General features: G+C 52.4%; 1 protein-coding gene across 1 annotated transcript in view; it reads right to left on the minus strand.

Annotated features, from left to right (window-relative positions):
* Window positions 1-22,559, minus strand: part of LOC137335327 (tumor necrosis factor receptor superfamily member 5-like) — a 72,697-nt gene that overhangs the window by 24,154 nt on the left and 25,984 nt on the right. The window contains exons 2-3 of the mRNA XM_068000647.1: window positions 19,905-19,989; window positions 7,192-7,317 (exon numbers count right to left, since the gene is read on the minus strand). Coding sequence (XP_067856748.1) covers window positions 7,192-7,317; window positions 19,905-19,989 — 211 coding nt within the window. The remainder of the gene's footprint in view (window positions 1-7,191; window positions 7,318-19,904; window positions 19,990-22,559) is intronic.

Here is a 22,559-nt window from a genome sequence, read left to right on the forward strand (position 1 = left end):
ATGCTTCTCGCTCCCTTCTGGTACGTTCACAAGTACCAACCTGGAGAATTGGCAGTAGCTGATAACTCAGAAACAGTCCTGAATACAGGCCTCTGAAGTGCAGTGGGGCATGAATTTGTCATAACGTAAGACGCAGGTACACCCAACATTCCACTCCTTGTACAGTGGAAGACTGTGGCAATAAGTGTCAGGGCTTGCCCTCATTTCTTGTGCAGAAATTGCGGGTCCTTGTGGATATGTAATTGTACTCTCTGTGGCCAAAGCTGATTGTTAAATTATTTCAAGTTTGTTTATATGGTTGTCACAGAAACAAGGAAGCATTCTTCTCCATCCTTTGCCGGGTTCATGTTACGACTTCTCCTTCCCCCACCCTCCCACCACCCCACCCCAGTTCACAATGGCACTCTGCTGCTGTTACAGAGGGTGGATCTGCTGCCCATTGTGGATGGGAATACCTGTGAGAGATTTACACAGAACATCAGGGGAGGTGAAAACGGCGGTGTTGAGTGGAGCCGGGAGGACGGGCGAGGAGTGGAGCCGGGAGGACGGGCGAGGAGTGGAGCCGGGAGGACGGGCGAGGAGTGGAGCCGGGAGGACGGGCGAGGAGTGGAGCCGGGAGGACGGGCGAGGAGTGGAGCCGGGAGGACGGGCGAGGAGTGGAGCCGCGAGGACGGGCGAGGAGTGGAGCCGCGAGGACGGGCGAGGAGTGGAGCCGCGAGGACGGGCGAGGAGTGGAGCCGGGAGGACGGGCGAGGAGTGGAGCCGGGAGGACGGGCGAGGAGTGGAGCCGGGAGGACGGGCGAGGAGTGGAGCCGGGAGGACGGGCGAGGAGTGGAGCCGCGAGGACGGGCGAGGAGTGGAGCCGGGAGGACGGGCGAGGAGTGGAGCCGCGAGGACGGGCGAGGAGTGGAGCCGGGAGGACGGGCGAGGAGTGGAGCCGGGAGGACGGGCGAGGAGTGGAGCCGCGAGGACGGGCGAGGAGTGGAGCCGGGAGGACGGGCGAGGAGTGGAGCCGCGAGGACGGGCGAGGAGTGGAGCCGGGAGGACGGGCGAGGAGTGGAGCCGCGAGGACGGGCGAGGAGTGGAGCCGCGAGGACGGGAGAGGAGTGGAGCCGGGAGGACGGGCGAGGAGTGGAGCCGCGAGGACGGGCGAGGAGTGGAGCCGGGAGGACGGGCGAGGAGTGGAGCCGCGAGGACAGGCGAGGAGTGGAGCCGCGAGGACGGGCGAGGAGTGGAGCCGGGAGGACAGGCGAGGAGTGGAGCCGCGAGGACGGGCGAGGAGTGGAGCCGGGAGGACGGGCGAGGAGTGGAGCCGCGAGGACGGGCGAGGAGTGGAGCCGCGAGGACGGGCGAGGAGTGGAGCCGCGAGGACAGGCGAGGAGTGGAGCCGCGAGGACGGGCGAGGAGTGGAGCCGCGAGGACGGGCGAGGAGTGGAGCCGCGAGGACGGGCGAGGAGTGGAGCCGCGAGGATGGGCGAGGAGTGGAGCCGGGAGGACGGGCGAGGAGTGGAGCCGGGAGGACGGGCGAGGAGTGGAGCCGGGAGGACGGGCGAGGAGTGGAGCCGCGAGGACGGGAGAGGAGTGGAGCCGGGAGGACGGGCGAGGAGTGGAGCCGCGAGGACGGGCGAGGAGTGGAGCCGGGAGGACGGGCGAGGAGTGGAGCCGCGAGGACAGGCGAGGAGTGGAGCCGCGAGGACGGGCGAGGAGTGGAGCCGGGAGGACAGGCGAGGAGTGGAGCCGCGAGGACGGGCGAGGAGTGGAGCCGGGAGGACGGGCGAGGAGTGGAGCCGCGAGGACGGGCGAGGAGTGGAGCCGCGAGGACGGGCGAGGAGTGGAGCCGCGAGGACAGGCGAGGAGTGGAGCCGCGAGGACAGGCGAGGAGTGGAGCCGCGAGGACGGGCGAGGAGTGGAGCCGCGAGGACGGGCGAGGAGTGGAGCCGCGAGGATGGGCGAGGAGTGGAGCCGGGAGGACGGGCGAGGAGTGGAGCCGGGAGGACGGGCGAGGAGTGGAGCCGGGAGGACGGGCGAGGAGTGGAGCCGGGAGGACGGGCGAGGAGTGGAGCCGCGAGGATGGGCGAGGAGTGGAGCCGGGAGGACGGGCGAGGAGTGGAGCCGGGAGGACGGGCGAGGAGTGGAGCCGGGAGGATGGGCGAGGAGTGGAGCCGCGAGGATGGGCGAGGAGTGGAGCCGGGAGGACGGGCGAGGAGTGGAGCCGGGAGGACGGGCGAGGAGTGGAGCCGGGAGGATGGGCGAGGAGTGGAGCCGCGAGGACGGGCGAGGAGTGGAGCCGGGAGGAGTGGAGCCGGGAGGACGGGCGAGGAGTGGAGCCGGGAGGATGGGCGAGGAGTGGAGCCGCGAGGACGGGCGAGGAGTGGAGCCGGGAGGAGTGGAGCCGGGAGGACGGGCGAGGAGTGGAGCCGGGAGGACAGGCGAGGAGTGGAGCCGGGAGGACGGGCGAGGAGTGGAGCCGGGAGGACGGGCGAGGAGTGGAGCCGGGAGGACGGGCGAGGAGTGGAGCTGGGAGTGGTGCTGAAGGACAAAGCCGGGACTGGTAATGGTGAGGGGCAGCGCGGTGAACAGCACCAATTTCTTCTGCCAAAAAAGGGACAGTGACTCAGGGCTCGATTTTGCAGTGGTGGCGGGTTGGCAGCAGGGAGGGGGCAGTGAAGGTGCGCGTGGCAAAACTTACTGTTTCCAAAGCGATCGCTTGTTGTTTGCTGATGATTAACGTCCTCTCCGGGTTTCCCGCCCAGCAGCCAGCGTGATTGACAGGCTGGCTACCGTCAGGAGCTGCAACGCGAGGGAGGGCAGGGCGAAAAGAGAGCGAGCCAGACGTCATCCGGCACTGGAATGGATGACCGGGGGTGGTGGGGGGAGGGGGAGATCGGGGGGTAGAGGGGAAGATCGGAGGGGACGGCAAAGATGGGGAGGACATCGGGGGAAAATTGGGGGAAGATCGGGGGGTGAAGAGGGGGATATCGGGGGAAGATCGGGGGGGTGAAGAGGGGGACATCGGGGGAAGATCGGGGGGGTGAAGAGGGGGACATCGGGGGAAGATCGGGGGGTGAAGAGGGGGACATCGGGGGAAGATCGGGGGGTGAAGAGGGGGACATCGAGGGAAGATCGGGGGGTGAAGAGGGGGATATCGGGGGAAGATCGGGGGGTGAAGAGGGGGATATCGGGGGAAGATCGGGGGGTGAAGAGGGGGACATCGGGGGAAGATCGGGGGGGTGAAGAGGGGGATATCGGGGGAAGATCGGGGGGTGAAGAGGGGGATATCGGGGGAAGATCGGGGTTGAAGAGGGGGACATTGGGGGAAGATCGGGGGGGTGAAGAGGGGGACATCAGGGTAAGATCGGGGGGGGGTGAAGACGGGGATATCGGGGAAAGATCGGGGGGGTGAAGAGGGGGACATCGGGGGAAGATCAGGGGGGGTGAAGAGGGGGATATCGGGGGAAGATTGGGGGGGTGAAGAGGGGGACATCAGGGTAAGATCGGGGGGGGTGAAGACGGGGATATCGGGGGAAGATTGGAGGGGTGAAGAGGGGGACATCGGGGGAAGATCGGGGGGGTGAAGAGGGGGACATCGGGGGAAGATCGGGGGGGTGAAGAGGGGGACATCGGAGAGGGAGACATCGAACATCGGAGCAGGGTGCAAAGGTAGGTGCATTTAGTGTTTTCACTTCCTTCTACGGGGTTTTATTTAGTTTATTTTGTTCCTTTTTCCCTGATCTAGCCCTTCATGTCTGGTTTCACCAGGCGTGAATCAGAAGCGGTGGGCAAGCCACCCAGGTAAGTTCAAAATCGTTACAATTACTTCATCTGTCACAGGTAAAGTGCCTTAAGTACCTCAATGAGGTACATTTGGCTCTTTAGTTCCGTTTTCGGATCGCCCATGCGCAAACAGGTGGGTCCCTGGGAAACTCGGAACCCGAACAGCATTTCCGCGATTTTCGACGCCCACCCACCCCCCAATGTACCCGCAATTGCCTCCAAAAATCACCCCCTCAGTCTCAAAGACTCGTCCGAAACACAGACAATTGGCTTATTAATTTTTTTTTTCAAAAATGTGTCCCGTTTTCATTCTAACAGGGGCGCAGGTACTGACCACCAACGTACTCTGTGTGGACTCACAACTTGGTTTGATATCTACCTGAGACGATCTCACATTGGATCCTTACTGCCTGCAGAAAGACGAACTTTCAGCCCATTAGTCTGTGCTGGATTCAGACCCAGGATCAAGAAATGAAAGGAGAAGTGTTCAAACCCATTCCAGTCGGCTGACTCACCACACGTGACAAAACACTTCCACTTACACCCTACGCTAACACACCACTCACAAAGGTTAAAACACAATCGGCACACCCACTGCCAACTGAGGTTGATAGACCACATCCTGTGACGGTCAGTCATTCACAGAGTGAGCATTCGAGTTATTGGGAGTCAACATTGTGATCTTATATTCAGCCATTTCCTCACTCTCCCCTTTACTTTCCATTTTCTACCCTTCTCTCCCAGCGGTACTGATTGAAATCCAAAATGGCGGGTGGCCGGCAGACATTCTGAGCCAGAAGTGCGCCACCCGCCATGATGTAGGCATCAAAAGGGGCATCCAGGGCCCACATGTGAAACAGGCATTAGCATATGGAAAGGGTCTTACGCCTGTCTGAGGCCCCCTTCGTAAAATTGGGCTTCCCTGAATGCAACCGACATTGGTTCAGGAAAACCAGGTCTACATGCGGCCTAACCTGTCCTTAAAGGGACTACCGCCGACCGCCACCAAAAAGGTAGGTTGTGTTAAAAAAAGTTACATGCCTGAATATGGAGCCGGGAGATGCAGGAGCACAACTCCCAGCTCTACGTTAAAACCGTGGGCCGCTGCATGTCACCCTCCCGCTCACTACCCCTCCCCCTCCCGCTCACCGTCTCGCTCCCCCTCCCGCTCACTGCCTCCCTCCCCTGCTTGGTCACTGCCTCCCTCCCCTCCCGCTCACTGCATCTCTCCCCCTCCCGCTCACTGCCTCCCTCCCCTCCCGGTCACTGCCTCCATCCCCTCCCGCTCACTGCATCTCTCCCCCTCCCGGTCACTGCCTCCCTCCCCTCCCGCTCACTGCCTCCCTCCCCTCCCGCTCACTGCCTCCCTCCCCTCCCGCTCACTGCATCTCTCCCCCTCCCGGTCACTGCCTCCCTCCCCTCCCGCTCACTGCCTCCCTCCCCTCCCGCTCACTGCCTCCCTCCCCTCCCGCTCACTGCATCTCTCCCCCTCCCACTCACTGCCTCCCTCCCCTCCCGCTCACTGCCTCCCTCCCCCTCCCGGTCACTGCCTCCATCCCCTCCCGCTCACTGCATCTCTCCCCCTCCCGGTCACTGCCTCCATCCCCTCCCGGTCACTGCATCTCTCCCCCTCCCGCTCACTGCCTCCCTCCCCTCCCGGTCACTGCATCTCTCCCCCTCCCGGTCACTGCCTCCATCCCCTCCCGCTCACTGCATCTCTCCCCCTCCCGCTCACTGCCTCCCTCCCCTCCCGGTCACTGCATCTCTCCCCCTCCCGCTCACTGCCTCCCTCCCCTCCCGGTCACTGCCTCCCTCCCCTCCCGCTCACTGCCTCTCCCTCCCCTCCCGCTCACTGCATCTCTCCCCCTCCCGCTCACTGCCTCCCTCCCCTCCCGCTCACTGCATCTCTCCCCCTCCCGCTCACTGCCTCCCTCCCCTCCCGGTCACTGCCTCCCTCCCGGTCACTGCCTCCCTCCCCTCCCGCTCACTGCCTCCCTCCCCCTCCCGCTCACTGCCTCCCTCCCCCTCCCGCTCACTGCCTCTCTCCCCCTCCCGCTCACTGCATCTCTCCCCCTCCCGCTCACTGCCTCCCTCCCCTCCCGGTCACTGCCTCCCTCCCCCTCCCGCTCACTGCCTCCCTCCCCTCCCGCTCACTGCATCTCTCCCCCTCCCGGTCACTGCCTCCCTCCCCTCCCGCTCACTGCATCTCTCCCCCTCCCGCTCACTGCATCTCTCCCCCTCCCGGTCACTGCCTCCCTCCCCTCCCGCTCACTGCATCTCTCCCCCTCCCACTCACTGCCTCCCTCCCCTCCCGGTCACTGCCTCCCTCCCCCTCCCGCTCACTGCCTCCCTCCCCTCCCGCTCACTGCATCTCTCCCCCTCCCACTCACTGCCTCCCTCCCCTCCTGGTCACCACCTCCTTCCCCCGTCGCTCGCTGCCTCCCTCCTCCTCCCGCTCACTGCATCTCTCCCCCTCCTGGTCACTGCCTCCCTCCCCCGCCGGTCACTGCCTCCATCTCCCTCCCACTCACTGCATCTCTCCCCCTCCCGCTCACTGCATCTCTCCCCCTCCCGGTCACTGCCTCCCTCCCCCACCGGTCACTGCCTCCATCTCCCTCCTGCTCGCTGCATCTCTCCCCCTCCTGCTCGCTGCATCTCTCCCCCTCCCGTTCGCTGCCTCCCTCCCCCTCCCGCTCACTGCCTCCCTCCCCCACCCGTTCGCTGCCTCCATCCCCCACCTGCTCGCTGCCTCCCTCCCCCACCTGCTCGCTGCCTCCCTCCCCCTCCCGCTCACTGCCTCCCTCCCCCTCCCGCTCGCTGCCTCCCTCCCCCTCCTGGTCACTCCCTCCTAGCACTCTAACCTCTGAGTCAGAGGTTGTGGGATCAAGTCAGAGCACATAATCTAGGCTGACACTCCAGTGCAGTACTGAGGGAGTGCTGCACTGTCGGAGGTGCCGTCTTTCGGATGAGACGTTAACCGAGGCCCCGTCTGCTCTTTCAGGTGGACTTAAAAAATCCCATGGCACTATTTCGGAGAAGAGCAGGGGAGTTCTCCCCAGTGTCCTGGCCAATATTTATCCCTCAACCAAAATCACTAAAACAGGTTATCTGGTCATTATCAAATTGCTGTTTGTGGGACCTTGCTGTGCGCAGATTGGCTGCCGCGTTTCTTACATTATAACAGTGGCTACACTTCAAAAATGCTTAATTAGCTGTAAAGTGCTTTGGGACATCCTGAGGTTGTGAAAAGTGCTATTATAAATGCACGTCTTTCTTTCTTTCTCTGTCAATCATATCAGACTAAGTAGATAAGTGGAGAATCCAAAGCCAAGAAGATGCTAAAAGGAGAAACAGTATTGGGATGGGGGAAGGGAGAATATAAATTATAACCGATTAAAATCAGTACAAGGCACCTACCTGAATCACAAGATGAGTGTTTCCTGCAGTGGTCCTCCTTGGTCCACACGGGCTGGTAAAAGCCAGTCGGACAAGGTTGGCAACTTGAATATTCACTGGTTTCACATTCTGCCACCGCAAATGAACCTGCAAAAAAAAACCATTCACCTTAAAACGACCCACTATTACATTGGAAGACGGAAGCATCATAACCTTGTACAGAGAGTGATAAGGGTTATTGCTCTGTAGGAGTCAAGGATTTTAATTTATATAATGACTTATTTTGTCCCCCAGAAACAAGTCATCGGGACTCATACAATGAACTACTCTGAAGCACAGTGACTGTCACATGGGCAAAAGCGGCAGCCATTTTGCGCACAGCAATATCACACAGACAGCAATGAGATGACCATTTAGTCTGTTTGTGGTGGTGCTGGCTGAAGGAGGGATCTTTGAGTGGTGCCACTGGATCTATAATCCATGGGACCTAAGCAAGTGGGGTCTCATCCTAAAGTGTCAACAATGCAGCACTCCCTCAGTTCTGCACTGCACTATCAGCCTAGATTATGTGTTCAAGTTTTGGAGTGGGGCTTGAACTCACGACCTTCTGACAGTGAGCAGGGTACTATCAACTGAGCCAAGCTGACACTTAACAGTATGTCAGAATATCTCTATTCTTATATAATGATGGTTGATCTCCTGTACCAACGCTTATGGGCAAAAAAAGGGTCTCTCTTCTAAAAAAAAAACTGTCTCGCTTTTTTGCCAATCACCAATTCTTTCTGTCCCTCTTTCTTTCTGGTTCTTCTCTCTCTCTGTATAACTCTAACATTTTATTCATTGCGCTGTCTGTATCTCCATGTTTATGTTTGACTCTTTTTCTCACTCTATCACTCCAAGTCTTTCCTTCCTTCATTACTCTTGCTCCTGTATATGCCTCAATCTTTTGGTACGATTACTTTATGAACCTTTATTGGTATAATCCATTGCTATGTCTTTTGTTAAAGCAGATAGATGGCAGCCAAACATCAGTTAGGATGTGAGCATTGAAATCAGATAGGGACAGGCTGTCCAGGAAATCATCTAACAGGTACAGGTGACAAAGAAACTGGGGCATTGGGGTTAGGAACTCAGGGAGGGAGGGAATGGAATTTGGTTGCGGGAGTTTAGGATTTAGCAGATGGTCTGGGGCCAAGGAATACATGGGATGATGGTGAGAATCCCTACGTGGTCAGTTTTCAGTAAAATATTAAGATGCCTACGTGGCAAAGAAGCGGAATGCAAAATGGTTAGAAAGGGTTAATTAGTTAGTAACTGAGATTGGTACAGGTGGCCTGGCCTCCTGCTGGGCCATATGTTTGCGTAGTCAGCAGGTTTGCGTGGTCTTATCAATGTAGAGTCTTTGATGTGATTCAAGGACTGGTCTGAATGTCTCCATGTTTATGGCAGATCAATATAGGTAACGAGCTTAGCCAAAGTTGAAAGACATTCCAGGTTGGGAGATAAGGAACAGAAGGAACAGGGAAGAACATTCCAAGTTGGAAGGTGAGGAAGTATCCCCTTTGATGTCTAACAGCAACATGGTCAGCACATGATTATCTATGATTGGCCGGAAATAATGTAACCTCGCATGGCAACCTGTGCCCGGCTTATGATTGGTGTTGACTCTTGTGTTAATGATGTTCCAGCCCCTATCGATCTGTATAAAGGTATGAGTTTTTGTCTTTGTCTTTGTCTCCTTATTCTGTTAGAATCGTTCGGATTCTCTCAGGAATCTGAATTGAAGCTACAGACTAAGACCTGCTATTAAAGTTGTGATGAACTTTAAAATGTATTCGACTCAGTTTTTACTGAACCAGACTGAGGGGAAAGAATCCGGATCATCAATGGGGCCTGGAGAGTGGTCAAAGAAGCATAGGGGGATTGCACGGAGTCTTGAGACTGGAAGCACTGGGGGAGGATGTGGCTCTGGGAGTTGTTGGAGCTTGGGGGCGCTTTGGTCTGGCGTATGGGATTACCTGGATGAGGGCTCAGAGCAATTGGTAGTGGGAAGGCCAATTTGGAGCACTCAAAGAGGAGGGGGTAAAGGGGAGGAGAAAGGTGAGCAATCGGGCAAAGAGTACAGTGAGCACTCAGATCAGGAGGAGCAATGAACACCTGGATCAGGAGGAGCAGTGAACACCTGGATCAGGAGGAGCAGTGAACACCAGGATCAGGAGGAGCAGTGAACACCTGGATCAGGAGGAGCAGTGAACACCTGGATCTGGAGGAGCAGTGAACACCTGGATCTGGAGGAGCAGTGAACACCTGGATCAGGAGGAGCAGTGAACAACTGGATCAGGAGGAGCAGTGAACAACTGGATCAGGCGGAGCAGTGAACACCTGGATCAGGAGGAGCAGTGAACAACTGGATCAGGAGGAGCAGTGAACACCTGGATCAGGAGGAGCAGTGAACACCTGGATCAGGAGGAGCAGTGAACACCTGGATCTGGAGGAGCAGTGAACACCTGGATCAGGAGGAGCAGTGAACACCTGGATCAGGAGGAGCAGTGAACACCTGGATCAGGAGGAGCAGTGAACACCTGGGTCAGGAGGAGCAGTGAACACCTGGATCTGGAGGAGCAGTGAACACCTGGATCTGGAGGAGCAGTGAACACCTGTATCAGGAGGAGCAGTGAACACCTGTATCAGGAGGAGCAGTGAACACCTGTATCAGGAGGAGCAGTGAACACCTGGATCTGGAGGAGCAGTGAACACCTGGATCAGGAGGAGCAGTGAACACCTGGATCAGGAGGAGCAGTGAGCATTCAAGCTGAGGGAGCAGCGCCATGGCATTTCCTCCATCGAGGGTCCCACCTCCCCCACCCCGCTCCTCCAGGTGTTGATCTGCCAGAAGTCTTTGGCCCTTTCTGGAACTGCCGCCCGACATTCAGCGCTGACCAATCACAGGTAGTACCGTCTACGGTCATTGCAGTAACAAGTTTTAACACCTGACCTGACTCCAGTTCTGTATATGACCATGCTATGTTGTGCTCAGTGCTGACACCAGCTTCCTGAAAAGGAATGTGTTCCATTCCCAGCAAGAACACTGACCTCACCCTCAAAGGTATAAAATTCACAAGGGTCAGAAATATAGAATCATAGAATCATAGAATGGTTACAGCATAGAAGGAGGCCATTTGGTCCATCGAGTCCGTGCCAGCTCTATGCAAGAGCAATCCAGCTGGTCCCACCCCCCCCCCCCCCCACCCTTTCCACATAGCTGTGCAAATTTTTTCCTTTCAAGTACTTATCCAGTTCCCTTTTGAAGGCCATGATTGAATCTGCCTCCATCACCCCCTCAGGCAGTGCATTCCAGATCCTAACCACTCACTGTGTAAAAAAGTTTTTCCTCATGTCACCTTTGGTTCTTTTGCCAATGACATTAAATCTATGTCCTCTGGTTCTTGACCCTTCCACCAATAGGAACAGTTTCTCTCTATGTATTCTGTCTAGACCCTTCATGATTTTGAACACCTCTATCAAATCTCCTCGCAACCGTCTCTGTTCCAGCTTCTCCAGTCTATCCATGTAACTAAAGTCCCTCATCCCTGGAATCATTCTAGTAAATCTTTTCTGCACTCTCCCTTAGGCCTTCACATCCTTCCTAAAGTGCGGTGCCCAGAACGGGACACAATACTCCAGTAGTGGTCGAACCAGTGTTTTATAAAGGTTCACCATGACTTCCTTTTTGTACTCTATGCCTCTATTTATAAAGCCCAGGATCCTGTATGCTTTTTTAACCGCTTTCTCAACCTGCCCTACCACTTTCAATGATTTGTGCACATATACCCCCAGATCTCTCTGTTCCTGTTACCCCTTTTAGAGTTGTGCCCTCTAGTTTATATTGCCTCTTCTCATTCTTTCTACCAAAATGTATCACTTTGCACTTTTCCACGTTATATTTCATCTGCCACATGTCCGCCCATTCCACCATGCTGTCGATATCCTCTTGAAGTCTATCACTATCCTCCTCACTGTTCACAACACTTCCAAGTTTTGTGTCATCTGCAAATTTGGAAATTGTGTCTTGTACACCCAAGTCCAAGTCATTAATATATATCCAGAAAAGCAGTGGTCCTAGTACCGACCCCTGGGGAACACCACTGCACACCTCCCTCCAGTCCGAAAAACAACCGTTCACCACTACTCTCTGCTTCCTGTTACTTAACCAATTTTGTATCCATTCTGCTACTGCCCCCTTTATTCCACGGGCTTCAATCTTGATGACAAGCCTATTATGCGGCACTTTATCAAATGCTTTTTGAAAGTCCACATACACTACATCAACCGCATTGCCCTCATCGATCATCGCTGTTACCTCACCAAAAAACTCAATTAAGTTAGTTAAACATGATTTGTCTTTAACAAATCCGTGCTGGCTTTCCCTAATGAATCCATGCTTGTCCAAGTGACTGCTAATTCTGTTCAGGATTATCGTTTCTAAAAGTTACCCCATCACCGAGGTTAAACTGACTGGCCTGTGGTTGCTGAATTTATCCTTACACCCTTTTTTGAACAAGGATATAACATTTGCAATTCTCCAGTCCTCTGGCACCACCCCCCGTATCTAAGGATGTTTGGAAGATAATGGCCAGTACCTCCGCAATTTTCACCCTTCTTGTTTGAAAAATTTCCTTCCAAAAAACTACACGATCGGAAACAAGCTTTTAGCAAGTTTGAAACACATTTCACATTTCTAAAAGTTGTGACAACCGCAGATATACAACTTTTATGAATGTCAGTGTCATGTTTCAAGGTTATTTTGCAGCAAGGAGCAGTGGTGGGGGGGAGTTAGTTTATTTTATGGTGTTGCTATGAAGTTAAATTAGGGTCACATTGAGTCTAATGAAGCTCATAACTCTATTGTCTTAATTCTCCCATCTTAGCACATACCTTTATTTTGTAAACAATTTTACAACACCAAGTTATAGTCCAACAAATTTATTTTAAATTCCACAAGCTTTCGGAGGCTTCCTCCTTCGTCAGGTGAACGGTATGGAAATGACATTTTCGAATCCTTCGCATTTGAAAATCACAGAACAATGCCTGGTGATTACTGCCCGTTGCCAAGGCAATCACAGTGAGCAGACAGAAAGGTGTCACCTAAAAAGGCCACCGAATATACAAACCCCCCCAAAAAAGAGAGAGAGAAGGAAGACAGTCAATGACCCGTTATATTAAAAACAGATAACATTTGTTCGCTGGTGGGGTTACGTGTAGTGTGACATGAACCCAAGATCCCGGTTGAGGCCGTCCTCATGGGTGCGGAACTTGGCTATCAATTTCTGCTCGACGATTTTGCGTTGTCGTGTGTCTCGAAGGCCGCCTTGGAGTATGCTGACCCGAAGGTCGGTGGCTGAATGTCCATGACTGCTGAAGTGTTCCCCGACAGGGAGAGAACCCTCCTGTTTGGCGATTGTTGCGCGGTGTCCGTTCATCTGTTGTCGCAGCGTCTGCATGGTCTCGCCAATGTACCATGCTCTGGGGCATCCTTTCCTGCAACGTATGAGGTAGACAACGTTGGCTGAGTCACAGGAGTATGAACCGTGCACCTGGTGGGTGGTGTCCTCTCGTATGATGGTGGTATCTGTGTCGATGATCTGGCATGTCTTGCAGAGGTTACCGTGGCAGGGTTGTGTGGTGTCGTGGACGCTGTTCTCCTGAAGGCTGGGTAATTTGCTGCGAACGATGGTTTGTTTGAGGTTGGGTGGCTGTTTAAAGGCGAGTAGTGGAGGTGTGGGGATGGCCATAGCGAAGTGTTCGTCATCATTGATGACATGTTGAAGGCTGCGGAGAACATGGCGTAGTTTCTCCGCTCCGGGGAAGTACTGGACGACGAAGGGTACTCTGTTGGTTGCGTCCCGTGTTAGTCTTCTGAGGAGGTCTACGCGATTTTTCGCTGTGGCCCGTCAGAACTGTCGATCGATGAGTCGAGCATCATATCCCGTTCTTACTAGGGCGTCTTTCAGCGTCTGTAGGTGTCCATCGCGTTCCTCCTCGTCTGAGCAGACCCTGTGTATTTGCAGGGCCTGTCCATAGGGGATGGCCTCTTTGACGTGGTTAGGGTGGAAGCTGGAAAAGTGGAGCATCGTGAGGTTGTCCGTGGGCTTGCGGTAGAGTGAGGTGCTGAGGTGCCCGTCTTTGATGGAGATTCGTGTGTCCAAGAAAGAAACTGATTCTGAGGAGTAGTCCATGGTGAGCTTGATGGTGGGATGGAACTTGTTGATGTTATCGTGTAGTCTCTTTAGTGATTCCTCACCGTGGGTCCATAGAAAGAAAATGTCGTCGATGTATCTGGTGTATAGCGTTGGTTGGAGGTCCTGTGCAGTGAAGAAGTCCTGCTCGAACTTGTGCATGAAAATGTTGGCGTATTGGGGTGCGAATTTGGTCCCCATGGCTGTTCCATGTGTTTGGGTAAAGAACTGGTTATTGAAGGTGAAGACATTGTGATCCAGGATGAAGCGGATGAGTTGTAGGATGGCGTCTGGAGATTGGCAGTTGTTGGTGTTGAGTATTGATGCTGTCGCAGCGATGCCGTCATCGTGGGGGATACTGGTGTAGAGTGCCGAGACGTCCATCGTGGTGAGAAGTGTTCCTGGTTCAACAGGTCCGTGGGTATTGAGTTTTTGTAGAAAGTCTGTAGTGTCGCGACAGAAGCTGGGGGTTCACCTTTCTGTCTGCTCACTGTGATTGCCTTGGCAACGGGCAGTAATCACCAGGCATTGTTCTGTGATTTTCAAATGCGAAGGATTCGAAAATGTCATTTCCATACCGTTCACCTGACGAAGGAGGAAGCCTCCGAAAGCTTGTGGAATTTAAAATAAATTTGTTGGACTGTAACTTGGTGTTGTAAAATTGTTTACAATTGTCAACCCCAGTCCATCACCGGCATCTCCACATCATGACCTTTATTTTGAACATCCCTTGTTTTTGTTTTTATTATTTAAAAAATAATCACTCTGAACAAAGGTGTAATTAATAATACTAGTTTTAAATGTATTTTTTGCATGTTTAATGTACATTCTGTGTCTCCATTGTGAAAATACTGGGTTCTTCAGTTGAGATCAGCAGTCAAGATCAGGAAGGATGTTGGTGCCCAGTTAACTCAGTAATAACTGACCAGAGATGAGCCCAGGCTTCCCATTGCTATCTATCAGGATCTCACATGAGACTGAATTTACACCAACAAATCAGGGTTGTCAACTCAGAGAAGAGACATTCTCTAATGTTTCTTGGGAGGAACTTTAGACGGCATGCAGTTCGCCCCAGAATACTTGCCACATATCAAGATTTTTATCTATTTGGCTACAGGATTTTGGGGTTCATTTATACTAATATTCAGGTCACAAGGCGTTAACTCCCAGAAGCACAAAAGGTACTCGGGACATGGAGGCGGACCTTCAGCTGGGATACCAGGTGATGTGGTTAACAGAAATGTATATACTTACAATATCATATCAGTTTGAGACAATGGGGGAGGTGGGATGTTAACACAGTCCAGAAAGGTTTGCACATATAGTGTTGCATTGGTTTCATTCATTGAGCACAGCAGGAGGTCTAGCTAAGCAATGTAGTTTCCATGGTTCCCACACCAAGGGGGGCAGGGTAAGATTTCTCATTCAAGTTAGTAGTTTTTATCAACAGCTTGTCAAGTCAATCCTTGACTGATAGCTGAGGGGATAAGCTTTTGGCTTCCTCTATCTCTGGGAATCTGCAGCATGTTTGTATCTGAAACAGAGAAAGGCAGAGGGGTCTTGCTTTCTAAATTAGCAAGTTCAGCCAATACTGACTTATAGAGTGAGATAGAGCCATATCAAGGGGACAGTTTGCGTAAATTATTATTTTTAATGCTACGAGAAGCAACAGGAAATAAATAAAAATTGATGCGCAAACTGTATTCAGTTCATTCACATATTAAATGTAAAATTAATCATTTTATTGATTTACAAGTGCCCTCGTCTCACTGCAGTGCTTTTTCCTTCAGAAAGATTGGAGAGACACGTCGCAGCATGTGCAGGTTCACAGTATCTGGTATGCATAATTGAGAGTGTTACTGTTACAGCCCCACCCCGAGTCATACTATCGGTGAAGGTACATCTCCAGATCGTCCGGGGCACGGGGCCCCTTACAGGAATAACCCCAAAAAATTCTCTCATGTAATCATACTATTTCTACAATATCTACTTATCTTTACATTTCGATCCATTATTGAAACTTCGAAAGCAGAGTGCTGTAACCAACACATCAGGTCCTGCTCCGACCCAACTGTTGTATTATTGTTATTGGGCCCATTTCTGATATTTGCCCTTTCGCTGGTTCCTGCATCTTTATTGAAATCTCTCCCTGTTTTTCATATCTCCCCACTAAAAGTGTTTTGCTGCCTCGCCAACATCTAATTCCTTATAGTTGTCTGTCCCCTAAATGTCATCCGTCCCCTCAATATTATCCGTCCCCTCAATATCACCCGCCCCTCAATGTCATCCGTCCCCTCAATATTATCCGTCCCCTCAATATCACCCGCCCCTCAATGTCATCTGTCCCCTCAATATCATCCGTCCCCTCAATATTATCCGTCCCCTCAATATCACCCGCCCCTCAATGTCATCTGTCCCCTCAATATCATCCGTCCCCTCAATATTATCCGTCCCCTCAATATCACCCGCCCCTCAATGTCATCTGTCCCCTCAATATCATCCGTCCCCCAATATCACCCGCCCCTCAATGTCATCTGTCCCCTCAATATCATCCGTCCCCTCAATATTATCCGTCCCCTCAATATCACCCGCCCCTCAATATCATCCGTCCCCTCAATATTATCCGTCCCCTCAATATCACCCGCCCCTCAATGTCATCCGTCCCCTCAATATTATCCGTCCCCTCAATATCACCCGCCCCTCAATGTCATCTGTCCCCTCAATATCATCCGTCCCCTCAATATTATCCGTCCCCTCAATATCACCCGCCCCTCAATGTCATCTGTCCCCTCAATATCATCCGTCCCCTCAATATTATCCGTCCCCTCAATATCACGAGCCCCTCAATATCATCCGTCCCCTCAATATTATCCGTCCCCTCAATATCACCCGCCCCTCAATATCATCCGTCCCCTCAATATTATCCGTCCCCTCAATATCACCCGCCCCTCAATGTCATCCGTCCCCTCAATGTCATCCGCCCCCTCAATATCATCCAGCCCCTCAATGTCATCTGCCCCTCAATGTCATCCGTCCCCTCAATGTTATCCGTCCCCTCAATATCATCCAGCCCCTCAATATCATCCATCCCCTCAATGTCATCCAGCCCCTCAATGTCATCTGCCCCTCAATGTCATCCGTCCCCTCAATATCATCCAGCCCCTCAATATCATCCGTCCCCTCAATGTCATCCGTCCCCTCAATGTCATCCGCCCCCTCAATATCATCCAGCCCCTCAATGTCATCTGCCCCTCAATGTCATCCGTCCCCTCAATGTTATCCGTCCCCTCAATATCATCCAGCCCCTCAATATCATCCGTCCCCTCAATGTCATCCAGCCCCTCAATGTCATCTGCCCCTCAATGTCATCCGTCCCCTCAATATCATCCAGCCCCTCAATATCATCCGTCCCCTCAATGTCATCCGTCCCCTCAATGTTATCCGTCCCCTCAATATCATCCAGCCCCTCAATATCATCCGTCCCCTCAATGTCATCCAGCCCCTCAATGTCATCTGCCCCTCAATGTCATCCGTCCCCTCAATATCATCCAGCCCCTCAATATCATCCGTCCCCTCAATGTCATCCGTCCCCTCAATGTCATCCGTCCCCTCAATATCATCCAGCCCCTCAATATCATCCATCCCCTCAATGTCATCCAGCCCCTCAATGTCATCTGCCCCTCAATATCATCCAGCCCCTCAATATCATCCGCCCCTCAATGTCATCCGCCCCTCCGTCCCCTCAATATCATCTGCCCCTCAATGTCATCCACCCCTCCAATGTCATCTGCCCCCTCAATATCATCTGCCCCCTCAATGTCATCCACCCCTCCAATGTCATCCGCCCCCTCAATGTCATCCGCCCCCTCAATGTCATCCGTCCCCTCAATATCATCCGTCCCCTCAATATCATCCAGCCCCTCAATGTCACCTGCCCCTCAATGTCATCCGTCCCCTCAATATCATCCGTCCCCTCAATATCATCCAGCCCCTCAATGTCATCCGCCCCCTCAATGTCATCCGTCCCCTCAATGTCATCCGTCCCCTCAATGTCATCCGCCCCCTCAATATCATCCGCCCCCTCAATATCATCCGTCCCCTCAATGTCATCCACCCCCTCAATGTCATCCACCCCCTCAATGTCATCCACCCCCTCAATATCATCCGCCCCCTCAATGTCATCCGTCCCCTCAATATCATCCGCCCCCTCAATATCATCCGCCCCCTCAATATCATCCGCCCCCTCAATATCATCCGCCCCCTCAATATCATCCGCCCCCTCAATGTCATCCGCCCCCTCAATGTCATCCGTCCCCTCAATGTCATCCGTCCCCTCAATATCATCCAGCCCGTCAATGTCACCTGCCCCTCAATGTCATCCGTCCCCTCAATGTCACCTGCCCCTCAATGTCATCCGTCCCCTCAATATCATCCGCCCCCTCAATATCATCCGTCCCCTCAATATCATCCACCACCTCAATATCATCCACCCCCTCAATATCATCCGCCCCCTCAATATCATCCGTCCCCTCAATATCATCCGCCCCCTCAATGTCATCCGTCCCCTCAATGTCATCCGTCCCCTCAATATCATCCGCCCCCTCAATATCATCCGTCCCCTCAATATCATCCAGCCCCTCAATGTCACCTGCCCCTCAATGTCATCCGTCCCCTCAATATCATCCGTCCCCTCAATGTCATCCGCCCCCTCAATGTCATCCGTCCCCTCAATGTCATCCGCCCCCTCAATATCATCCGTCCCCTCAATATCACCCGTCCCCTCAATGTCATCCGTCCCCTCAATGTCATCCGCCCCCTCAATGTCATCCGTCCCCTCAATGTCATCCGTCCCCTCAATGTCATCCGCCCCCTCAATGTCATCCGCCCCCTCAATGTCATCCGCCCCCTCAATATCATCCAGCCCCTCAATGTCATCCAGCCCCTCAATATCATCTGCCCCCTCAATGTCATCTGCCGCCTCAATATCATCCAGCCCCTCAATGTCACCTGCCCCTCAATATCATCCGTCCCCTCTATGTCATCCGTCCCCTCAATATCATCTGCCCCTCAATATCATCCGCCCCCTCAATGTCATCTGCCCCCTCAATGTCATCTGCCCCTCAATATCATCCAGTCCCTCAATGTCACCTGCCCCTCAATTTCATCCAGCCCCTCAATGTCACCTGTCCCGTCAATGTCACCTGTCCCGTCAATGTCATGTGACTCCTTAGAGACATGTATCCTCTTCCCAACATCTGCCTGCTTTTGCCTGCACAGAGTGAGCTCCATTAACAAATGTGTTCCTTCCCCTTCTCTGGACCTCTGTTTCCAGCTGGCGTTGCTGGAGCTACGAATCTTACTGTTCCTTCACCTCCCCTCGCTCTCCAGCCAAAGAAAATAAAAGAATACTGTTGGGAGTTGGGGCAATCCCATCATCCATAGCGAAAAGGTAACTCGGCAACCCCCACACCACCCAGCCCCCACTCCCGGCTCCCCTTCGGAACATGACTGAAGTCTGGGGTCTCGCCGTGAGGAGTGGTTGTTGTCGAGCTGTGCTCCACTGCTCTGTCATACATCCTGTTTGCTGCAATCCAGAGAGTGAGCTTCAAACAATACTCAACCACACAGTGTAACAGCTGCACTGGCTGTTTTGAATGTATTTATACCATCGAGGCTCTGATTAAAGTGCTCCTGTATCTGTGTCCATAATCAGTTTGGCTTAAGTTTAAGATGAATAAAGGACTTGATAGGGTAGATAAAGAGGCACTATTTCCTCTGGTGGGGGAATCCAGAACAAAGGGCATAATCTTAAAATTAGAGCTAGGCCGTTCAGGGGTGATGTCAGGAAGCACTTCTTCACACAAAGGGTAGTGTAGATCTGGAACTCTCTCCCTCAAAAACCTGTCATGCCAATTGAACGTTTCAAAACTGAGATTGATCGATTTTTGTAAGGTAAGGGTATTAAAGGTTACGGAACTAAATCGGGTAAATGGAGATGAGGTACAAATCAGCCATAATCTAATTGGCTGAATGGCGGAACAAGCTCGAGGGGCTGAATGGCCTACTCCAGGTACTGTTTTCCTTCCTATGTTCCATGATTGCAGGTATAGAATCATTAACAGGAAATCAGTTACAAAAAAATCAATTCAAATAAAAAAGAACAACAAATGCTGAAAATCTGAAATAAAACAGAACACACAGGAAACATGCAACGGGTCCATTAGCCTCTGAGAAAAGACAACATAATGTTTCAGGATTAGACCCTTTATCAGACCAAAAACCCTTGTTCCAATGAAGGGTCCACACTCTAAACTTTAATCTAACTTCCTCTTTACAGATGGTCCCTGGAGTGTATTTGCAGTATTTTCCGTACTTACGTCAAGTAGACGTTATTTCGTTTCTCTCAGCGACTTCCCTCCCCCCTCCGACCTTGCCGTGACCCAAACCCTTGACAGAGGTGCTGGATTGGAGTAAGAGGCTTTCATTCTCCGTACTTACCAGGGCCGCATTTGAAGCAACACTTGTCAGTCTTGAAGTACTGGGTCTCGATGTTACAGTCGCTCGGGGAGGCACATTGGTAAAGCTGAAAATCAAACACAGACACGCAAAGCTCAGAACAAGATGGTAACCTGCTCCACCCGCCCCCTTCTTAATGAGAGTCAGTCACCTTCACCACATTGCCTCTGCTGAAAGCCAATCCATTCACAAAGACCAACCGAAGTATAACTACCCCCTCCTTCAAACTGTGCAGAAGTTGTATAAAATCAAAGAATGATACAGCACAGAAGGAGGCCATTCGACCCATCGTGCCTGTGCCAGCTCTTTGAAAGAGCTGTCAAATTAGTCCCACGCCCCTACTCTTTCCCCACAGCCTTGCAATTTTTTTCTTTTCAAGTATCTATCCAATTCCATTTTGAAAATTACCATTGAATCTGTTTCCACCACCCTTTCAGGCAGCGCATTCCAGATCATAACAACTCGCTGCGTAAAAGAATTTCTCCTCATCTCCTCGCTGGTTCTTTTGCCAATTACCTTAAATCTGTGTCCTCTGGTTACCGACCCTCCTGACAGTGGAAACAGTTTCTCCCCATTTACTCTATCAAAACCCTTCATAATTAAATCCCCCTTGAACCTTCTCTACTCCAAGGAGCTTCTCCAGTCTCTACACATAACTGGGGTCCCTCATCTCTGGTATCATTCTGGTAAATCTCCTCTGCACCCTCTCCAAGGCCTTCACATCCTCCGTAAAGTGTGGTGCTTAGAATTGGACACAATACTCCAGATGAGGCCTAACCAATGTATTACAAAGGTTCAGCATAACTTCCCTGTTTTTGTACTCTATTCCTCTATTTATAAAGCCCGTATACTTTTCTTTTTAACAGCTTTTCAAAAACAATAACTTGCATTTATTATCAACTTGTCCCATCACCTTCAAAGATTTATGTACTGTAGGATAGTCATATTGAACAGAGTTCACACATAATGAGACATTATCAGATTGACACTCAGTTGTAAAACCTCGCTAAAGAAAGTCATCATAAGAATAAAACCAGACGGACCACCCAGCATCAGACTACTAGGCATGGGACACGACAAAGGCAAACCAAGCCCAGTCGACCCTGCAAAGTCCTCCTCACTAATATCTGGGGACTTGTGCCAAAATTGGGAGAGCTGTCCCACAGACTAGTCAAGCAACAGCCTGATACAGCCATACTCACAGAATCATACCTTTCAGCCAACATCCCAGACTCTTCCATCACTATCCATGGGTATGTCCTGTCCCAGCGGCAGGACAGGCCAACCAGAGGTGGCGGTACAGTGATATACAGTCAGGAGGGAGTGGCCCTGGTAGTCCTCAACATTGACTCTGGACCCCATGAAATCTCATGGCATGAGGTCAAACATGGGCAAGGAAACCTCCTGCTGATTACCACCTACCGTCCTCCCTCAGCTGATGAATCAGTCCTCCTCCATGTTGAGCACCACTTGGAGGAAACACTGAGGGTAGCAAGGGCACAGAATGTCCATCACCAAGAGTGGCTCGGTAGCACCACTAGTGATCGAGCTGGCCGAGTCCTGAAGGACACAGCTGCCAGACTGGGCTTGCGGCAGGTGGTGAACCAACACGAGGGAAAAACCTACTTGATCTTGTCCTCACCAATCTACCTGTCGCAAATGCATCTGTCAATGACAGTATTGGTAGGAGTGACCACAGCACAGTCCTCGTGGAGATGAAGTCCCGTCTTCGCACTGAGGACACCATCCAATGTGTTGTGTGGCACTATCACCGTGCTGAATAGGATAGATTCAGAAAAGATCTCCCAGCTCAAAACTGGGCATCCATGAGGCGCTGTGGGCCATCAGCAGCAGCAGAATTGTATTCCAGCACAATCTGTAACCTCATGGCCCGGCATATTCCTCACTCTACCATTACCAACAAGCCAGGGGATCAACCCTGGTTCAATGAGGAGTGTAGAAGAGCATGCCAGGAGCAGCACCAGGCGTACCTAAAAATGAGGTGCCAACCTGGTGAAGCTACAACTCAGGACTACATGCGTGCTAAACAGCGGAAGCAACATGCTATAGACAGAACTAAACGATTCCACAACCAACGGATCAGATCAAAGCTCTGCAGTCCTGCCACATCCAGTCGTGAATGGTGGTGGACAATTAAACAACTAACAGGAGGAGGAGGCTCTGTAAACATCCCCATCCTCAATGATGGCAGAGTCCAGCACATGAGTGCAAAAGGCAAGGCTGAAGCGTTTGCAACCATCCTCAGCCAGAAGTGCCGAGTGGATGATCCATCTCGGCCTCCTCCCAATATCCCCACCATCACAGAAGCCAGTCTTCAGCCAATTCAATTCACTCCACGTGATATCAAGAAATGGCTGAGTGCACTGGAAACAGCAAAGGCTATGGGCCCAGACAACATCCCGGCTGTAGCACTGAGGACTTGTGCTCCAGAACTAGCCGCGCCTCTAGCCAAACTGTTCCAGTACAGCTACAACACTGGCATCTACCCGACAATGTGGAAAATTGCCCAGGTATGTCCTGTCCACAAAAAGCAGGACAAATCCAATCTGGCCAATTACCGCCCCATCAGTCTACTCTTGATCATCAGCAAAGTGATGGAAGGTGTCGTCGACAGTG

This window comes from Heptranchias perlo, chromosome 19, assembly GCF_035084215.1.
Source record: "Heptranchias perlo isolate sHepPer1 chromosome 19, sHepPer1.hap1, whole genome shotgun sequence".
Classification (NCBI taxonomy): Eukaryota; Metazoa; Chordata; class Chondrichthyes; order Hexanchiformes; family Hexanchidae; genus Heptranchias; species Heptranchias perlo.